The 8,398-nt window shown below is 42.6% G+C and overlaps 2 protein-coding genes across 2 annotated transcripts in view; one reads left to right on the forward strand and one right to left on the reverse strand.

Moving 5' to 3' along the window:
* ZFYVE26 (zinc finger FYVE-type containing 26) overlaps positions 1-2,607 on the reverse strand; it is a 66,628-nt gene extending 64,021 nt beyond the window's left edge. Inside the window, exons 1-2 of the mRNA XM_023755856.1 lie at positions 2,414-2,607; positions 585-663 (exon numbers count right to left, since the gene is read on the reverse strand). Coding sequence (XP_023611624.1) covers positions 585-663; positions 2,414-2,607 — 273 coding nt within the window. The remainder of the gene's footprint in view (positions 1-584; positions 664-2,413) is intronic.
* Positions 2,608-2,721: 114 nt separating this feature from the next.
* The window catches only part of RAD51B (RAD51 paralog B), a 599,650-nt gene continuing 593,973 nt past the window's right edge, over positions 2,722-8,398 (forward strand). Inside the window, exons 1-2 of the mRNA XM_023755857.1 lie at positions 2,722-2,799; positions 7,931-8,047. Of these exons, the coding sequence (XP_023611625.1) occupies positions 7,964-8,047 (84 nt within the window). The 5' untranslated portion in view covers positions 2,722-2,799; positions 7,931-7,963. The remainder of the gene's footprint in view (positions 2,800-7,930; positions 8,048-8,398) is intronic.

Raw genomic sequence — 8,398 nt, forward strand, 5'->3', positions numbered from 1 at the left:
AAAAAAATAAAAAGGCTTTTCATGGCAATTTTTCTTTTTGGGGAAAAAAAAAGCACTTCCTCACAAGTTTCTTTCAGGATTTATTTGCTCACTTTGTTTTTATATTTGGTAAGTTATCATTCAATTCATGTTAATTACTAACTTATTAGTCAATGAGGTTTAAATCTACAAGATTTCACTGCACAGGACTAGTGAAAATGAGATTTTTGGAAGAACAAACAAGTTTCAGCCCAGTCCATTCTCCGTTACTTGGGTATTACAAGAGTCATATGTCACTCCCTACCTTGTCACTTTCACTAAGATCTGCAAAGCTCTGTTCAGGCACAGCTCTCACGATGGTATTTAACAGAATGGTATCACCTCAAATGGCATTACATGCTAATGTTATGTTAGTGAATTAATGAATGAATTTAGGTAAGAAGACATCAATAAAAATGTAAGCCATTCTCACTATCAGTACCGAGAGAGGGTATTAGAAACCTCATAATAAAGGAAGTAACAGACAGAGGGGAAATCTCATAACTATTGCCAAACTGTTCCCAGTCTCGGCCTCAGGAGAAAATCTGAAATAGAAACCTACTTACTTTTTCTTGGGCAAACCACTTCTCCAGTACAAGAAGCCAGACCCAGGCTAATCTTTGAGGGTTGATGTCTGGTCCACATCTGAAAAATGTGAAGAGAAAGAATTTCTAAACAAAGAATTTCTACTGACTTTTTTCTCTTTTGCCATCCAAGATTTAGATTTCAATGTTCAGTCTATTTTCAACCTGAACAGGCAAGATGTTCTAATGAGAAAATTTTCAAATGTACATGACAGATCAATAAAACTAGAACCAGAATAAAGCTAGCAGCTTTCATAAGAAAGAAGAAAAAAAGGTCTTAATCCTACCTGCACCTCCCTATCTAGTCTTTATTATTTTTAAACAAAATATTACATAGAAAACCATAAAAGCAAAGCTATCTAAAGTATATTTTTGAAAATAGAAACTGAATCAAGTAGTCTTAAAGAAAAAAGGAACTTGACAAAAATTTATTTTTAACTCTATACCACAAAGAGGGTTATAGGAATTCGTAAGCCTTCCTTTGAAGTTAGTAATATAAATTAGTAACAGGCTGGAACACAAATTTAAGGGGAAAAAAATAAAGGAAGAAAAGTCACCTAAGTCTCCACTCTATACAGGGTGGGACCAAGGTAGGCTTACAGTTGTTCATATGGAAAATAATACAATAATATGGGAATAGACTCTGTTTCACATACTTACAACTATAAACCTACTTTTGCCCCACCCTATATGTTAATACAGTACTCAAACAACATAACGTAATTGCCAAAGTAATGGAAATTGAGGGAGAAACTGAATAGTACATTTAGTTCCTGTACCATTAGTTATTAGCACTGTCAGAATTTCATTAAATATTTAGATAGAGAACAGTGGTTGTCAGGGGGCAAGGAGAGATCAAAATACAGAGAGGTATGATGAAACAGTTGTGTATTTTGACTACAGGAAGTAAGGGAATTCTTTTGTGGTGATGAAATAGTTGTGTATCTTGACATGAATATACACATGAATAAAGTTGCATAGAACTACACACATAAAAATGAATGCAGATTAAATCCTGATAATCTAGTTAACAGTAATTACCTGTATTAATTTCCTGGTTTTGCTATTGTACTATTATGAGATGTCACAACTGGGGAAAGCTGGGGGAAGCTATTGAAAGGGTACTTTTTGTATTATTTTTGCACTTCTTGGGAGTATAATTATTTTAAAAAAAGCTTTAAGTGAATTCACTTCCAGTAGCTTTTTAAAAAAAATATATTTTATTGCTTTTTTACAGAGAAGAAGGGAGAGGGAAAGGAGAGGGATAGAGAGTTAGAAACATCGATGAGAGAGAAACATCGATCAGCTGCCTCCTGCACACCCCCCACTGGGGATGTGCCTGCAACCAAGGTACATGCCCTTGACCGGAATCCAACCTGGAACCCTTGAGTCCGCAGGCCGACACTCTATCCACTGAACCAAACCGGTTAGGGCTACTTCCAGTAGTTTTGAAGTGAATTCACTTCAATTTCATAAGTCAGAAGAGAGTAGGGTTTGTTTGTTTTTGGAGGCAGAGAAAATGCTTTTCAATGCAGCCCCACTATCTACTTTAATGATAATAAACAAGAAATGGTGGTTCCATATATAATTTGCTGACCAGGCTTAAACACAGTTCCAAGTGCTAATTCAAAGCCAATATTAATTAGGTGATAGGTATGTATTACAGAGGTAAAATTTCAGAGCATGTGAAATACACTCCCCCTCTGCTAATTCTTCAGGGAGTAGCGGAGTGAGGCTCATGGACCCGAGCCCAAACACTGACCCTTGTGTCCCCTGCCCCGTGACTGCCTGCCAGGACTCGGATCCCTTACCTCAGCTGATGGGGACACGCCACCAGCGCCCGTAGAATGTCCTCCACCTGCTTGGGGATGTCCCCTTGCGCCGCGTGTAGCTGAGGCACACAGGCCTGTGCCAGCTCCCACTCTCCCCGCTGCAGGCACTCACAGAAAAACCCAAACAGCTCCCTCTGGGAAGCGGTTTCCTCTTTCCCAAACGGATGATGCATTTTCCCAGCACAGAGTGCAGGGAGACAGGAAGGGATGAATTACGCAGAACACATGGTCAATTTTCTCCTCCGTGGATCATCTCCTATGGACAGTACACACCAGAGTGAGAGGAAACGGACGGCGTTGTATTTAGACAATTAGTAACTACCAGCCCGACGGGGAAGGCGGGACTGACTTTCCTCATCGTCCTGGTAAGATGGCTTTGACATGTTCCTACTGTCTTTGCGAAGTTACACCTTTCCCCAAGGGTCGGATCTCATCTCTCTACGAGCATCTGACATTCAATTAATATTAACGGTCGTATCAGCCCGAGGCGCAGCCCTGAACTCCACGCTCGCAGCCCGTCCGGAACTTTATTCGCAGTCCGGCTCCCAAGCCCCAGGTGGTCGCCCCCTAAGGATGGGAAATTCAGCAGGACCCTCCCTCGCTGGAGCCCTCCCTTGAGGCAGCGGATTGAGGGTCCCGAGGTGACTCGGTGCCCGACCTGGAGGGCGGTGGGGTTGGGGCGCAGGGACGCCCCCTGCAGGGGTGTTGGAGAGCGCTCCCGCCTTCTCTGGGGCGCCTCACACTCACCTGCTCCCGGTGCCCACAGCGACAGTGCCCCCAGCGCAGCCATGTTTCAGTCCAGTCAGGTGACAGGTCCCATGTGGAGTTCGCGAGGCGGGTGGCGGGGCTGACGGTGGACAGCGGCCACTCCTATTGGCCAATGGAGGGAAGATGCAAATAAAGCGCCATATTTGTTTGGGGCACGTGACGCCTCCTCTAGGAACTAGGAAGCTCGGCGGCTGGGAGGGAGTCCCTCCGCCACCTGGCTAAGGAACATTCCTTTTAGTTTTGACAATTCCTCTGCGCTACGCCTTCCGTTCTGCGTTCGGCGAAGCGGGCGGCAGAAACAGCTCTCTTCCTTGATTTTGTTCTGCCGCCCTCTTTCCTCCCTAGCGTTTGAAGTCAGCGGTTACTGAGCTCCAATCAGTGCTTTGCCAAGCCTTGGGGGGTTACCCAGAGCGAGACCAGAATCAATCCCCCTCCATTTTTATTCTGTATACTCGGGCTCATTTATAATCCCAGAACCCCGCGTTCCGAAGTCTCATTTTCTTCTGTTTAACTCTATTCATTTATTTGCTCATTTACCCGACAACCGTTAACTGAGCAGTGTGCTAGCCTTTCGAAGCGGAACAAGTTGTGGTCCCTGTCCTCAGGGAGCTCAGTTTAGTGAGGGGCGCAGGGCATAATTAGGGTAAAATGGGCTACATTATAAAATAGAGGCATGCAAAGCATGAGCAAAAGTTCTTCGCAGATGTAATAATCGGAACCTGAGGAAGTAACGGCTGGAGCAATTTTATTTAGCATTGCCCAATCTATAATCACTACCAAAGGGTGATGAAAAAAGCAAGCCAAAACAAACCGAAAGCTTCTTCCAATACCTCTCTATATAGATGGATTTCCCGAAAACTAACCTAGTCTCGGATCCATTAAGCAACTTTTCAATGTAGTGACAAAATAAAGAATACATCTAGCAAGGTTTATCCTGGTTTCATACACTCTTTGCTTATGTTCCTCCACCGCATTTTGATAATCACTACTAGACTGAGAAACTGGCAAATTTATTTCCGAGTGTGAACTACAACTCCCAGCAAGCCGCGGAGCCGACCTGGCTCTGCCTGCCTCTGATTGGATAGTTCCCAGGACGACGGCCCAACCAGCGCTTAGCTTGTTGCTTTGCAGCATTTTCCGCGGGGAACTGAGTGATGGGTGGGGGAAACTTTGAAAGTTGGATGCTGCAGACCCGGTACTGGAAAGTTTCATCTTGGGGGCCGTTGTGGGGAAGTGGGGTGCGCTCCTTCTCTGGGCCTGTGGTATTCATATTGGAGAATCTTTCTTGGGTGCAGGGCACGCCCCCTTCAGTCGATAGGGATCTTAACGGGAAACCTGTCGCGGATCTGGGAGCTTCTTTTGTAGGTTTGCAAGGCAGCTGGGCCTTGTTGAAACAGGTTCTTTTTAGAGGATTCTGCGGTGTTGTTTTTGCCTCTTGATGCCCACCCCCCACTTTTACTTCCGGGAAGTTTGGGGGTCTAGACAGGGGAGCCCGTGTTTGGGGGAAGTTGAGGGCCTGCCCGTCTTCAGGTAGATAATAGCGTGGAATCTGGAGTCAGATCCCTGGATTCGAATGCGGACGTTTTCAACTCAGGGCCTCCGTGTCTTTCATCTGTAAACTGGGGTAAAACATCCGAAGCGCTTGGAACAGTGTAGTGGGCGTAATAAGGGCTCAATAAATATTAGCTATTGTTATTTCACAGTTTTCATTGAACATCTAACAGGAGGAGCGTTCTTTCAATGAGGAGAGGATTCAATCTCCAGGCTTGAATATCTTCCATTTCCCATTCACATGGGCTATGTGCACACATACAGAGCAGGAACTTAGTCTCTGGCGGAAGAATCAAACATGCAAGCCATAATAAAACTTTAATTATCGGGCAAATAGATGTACAATGATGAGAACATTGGAGAAGAAGAGGCTGAGTTAGGTTAAAGCTTTGTGGAGGCAAGTCAGGGAGGCAGGATGGCTATATTGCCTAACCTACCAATATACTGTTGTGGCTGGAGAGCTGGTCATGTGAGGCAGAAAATGATGTTTTGCTGAACAAACGGATAATGATTAACCTTGAGCAGTATGTGCAATCCTTTAACCTTCATTACATTCCTATGGAGTAGATACTTGAATTACCCTCGTTTTACAGATGGATAAACTAAGACAGTCTGAGGTGAAGTAACTTTGCAAGGAAGGTCAGGATTTGGGCCTTGCAATCTGATGTAGGAACGAGAGGGAAAGGAGGAATCAATTGATGAAGGGTCTTAATCCTGTGGAACTTACCCTGTAGGCTAATGGTTCCATGGGCAGTTTTAAAGGACGAGAGTGACAGGATTAGAGCAACTTTTTAGGAAGCTACCTTGCAGGCCAGTTTGGTGTGCCTCTTTGTCCACAACACATTTAAATTCCAATGGGAATACTTATTGCATGACTAGTTATTTTTTGTATACATTTCATTTTTTACTGTGAGTTGCCAAAGGGGAGGGAATATGCTTAAATGATTCTTGTATCCCAGAACTTAGCAGAGTGTGTGCTTAAAAAGTGCCTGCGGCCCTGGTGTGTGGCTTAGTTGGTTGGAGCGTGGTCACATGCACCTAAAGGGTTTCGGGTTCAAATCCTGATTGGTGGTGGTGGTGGTGGTGTGTGTGTGTGTGTGTGTGTGTGTGTGTGTGTATGCTTTGGAGGGGGGATGGATGTTTCTCTCTGTGCCTCTGTATAGGAATCAGTAGACATATCCTTGGGTGAGGATTAAAAAAATGAAGTAAAATAAAATAAAGAGTGCCTGTAAAAGGAGCAAATGAATGGATTTTGCATGTGTGTGTGAGGCAGTGAGTGACCAGAAGCAACATGCAATAGTCCAGGCAACTGATGGGAGTGGCCCTAATAAAGGCAGAGATAACAGAGTTGGTCATTGTTTTTTCTAGTGTGTGTGTGTGTTTAAGTATTTTTATTGATTTCAGAGAGGAAGGGAGAGGGAGAGAGATAGGAACATCAATGATGAGAGAGAATCATTGATTGGCTGCCTCCTGCAAGGCCCCTATTGGGGATTGAGCTCGCAACCCAGGCATGTGCCCTTGACAGGAATCGAACCCGGGGCCCTTCGGTCCAGGGGTGGATGCTCTCTCCACTGAGCCAAACTGGCTAGGGCTGTGTGTGTGTTTTAAGATTTTTTAACTGATTTTTAGAGAGCAAGGGAGAGGACGAGAGAGAGAAAAAACCATTGATGAGATAGTAAAACATTGATGGATTGCTTCCTGCACACCCTCCACCAGGGACCGAGCCTGAAACCCAGGCATGTGCCATGACCAGAAATTGAACCAGCAACCCTTCAGTACAACACAGGATCCCCAACAGAGCCACACTGGCCAGGGCTGGAGCTGGTCATTGTTAAAGTCCAGGTAGTTTGGAGTTTACTGTTCTCCTTTTTTATTGAATTTATCAGTCTAAATGGTGTCCTTCCCCAGAAGTACCTGATCTGTAAAGACACTAGGCAATGACATAGCACATGTCACTTAGTAAAATTCCTACTGGGGAAACAGAAATGAGTACTGACCAGTTCCCATTAAGAGAATCGAGAGGGATGTATTCTGTTTGTGGGATGGATACGTGTGTGTGTGTGTGTGTGTGTGTGTGTGTGTGTGAGAGAGAGAGAGAGAGAGAGAGAGAGAGAGAGAGAGAGAGAGATTTAATCTGATACACAGAGACAATCTGATTCAGAGAATTTAGATAGAAATTTGGGTCATGGTATGGAAAAGAAATACCCACATTCTCAGTATATATTTTTGTTTCAAAATTTTACTTTTATGATAATTACACTGCTTTATCCCCTGGAACAATGAAGATTTCCTGTTTCTATTCTAACCCAAGAATATTTTGCCATCTCAGTGAGATATACAGGCTTTCCTTTGCATACATTATTAAGGGAATCACAGTGATTCTATTCTAGCACCTAGTATATGGGAGTGTGGTCAGCTAGTACAGTATGTGGGAATGTGGGAAGCTAGTATACTAAACAACAATTCAGCTTGTAAATAACACCTGGAATAATAAAATCTCCTTTGATTCAGAAGATTTGCTTAGACTCAGAAGAAGAAATTAAATATGATCATGGACTTGCAGTAGAGTACAAAGGTTAGGAGGATAGACCTCAGAGTCAGACTTCCTGGGTTTGAAGTCTGGAACCATCATTTACTTTTTCTGGTGATAATAGAATAGCTAAACTTTCTAGGCTTTTGTTTTCTCATATGTAAAAATGGGGTCCATAATCTTTCTTATAGGGCTGTTGAGAAGATTAAATGTGATAATTTATGTATAGCAACCGTGCCTGGCATAGTAGATGCTCAATTAATTTATTGTTGTTACAATCCAATGAAAGTAAAGACTTTCTAGGAGTGGTTTTGAAATATGCCTTGAAGGTTATTTATACATCCAAATTTATAAATGCATTGAAAATCTCAAGATGCTTTACAAATGTCAAGTGGTATTATTATATTCATGTAATAACTATCAAAGAATGGTGTGAACTGTATATTTTTATCTGGCCTTGTTCCCCTGTGACTAGAATTTGCTCTCTGGGGTATGAATCCCTTCCTTTATTTAACCAGGATATTTTAAAAACTAAAAATTCACTATGCACATGGAAAAATTTGAAGAATTTTTTTTTTTATTGTGTAGAGTGTTTTAGAAAGTAGCATCTATTATTGCTTATGCTATTTTCTGATTTTTTTTTTAAGGTGTGTTTCCCCTACCCCCCCACATCTGGAGTCATGGGTAGCAAGAAACTAAGACGAGTGGGTTTATCACAAGAGCTATGTGACCGTCTGAACAGACACCAGATTGTTACCTGTCAGGTAAAATTTATTTAATTTTTTTCAATGAGAAATATTAAGTACAAATTAATTTTAAGTATACCATAATAACTCTTAAGGAAACCTGAAATGTAAAAACTTAGGTTTATAGAATAAAAAGGATAAGTGATGGTGTTTCTCTGTAGACTAATTTTATTTTTATTTTTATTTTTTTTTAAATTAAATCTTTATTGTTCAGATTATTACATTTGTTCATCTTTTTTCCCCCCATAACTCCCCTCCTCCCAGTTCCCACCCCACCCTCCGCCCTCACTCCCCACCCACTGTCCTCATCCATAGGTGCACGATTTTTGTCCAGTCTCTTCTCGCATCTCCCACACCCCTTTCCCCCCC

Source organism: Myotis lucifugus, unplaced genomic scaffold, assembly GCF_000147115.1.
Source record: "Myotis lucifugus unplaced genomic scaffold, Myoluc2.0 scaffold_85, whole genome shotgun sequence".
NCBI classification, from domain to species: domain Eukaryota; kingdom Metazoa; phylum Chordata; class Mammalia; order Chiroptera; family Vespertilionidae; genus Myotis; species Myotis lucifugus.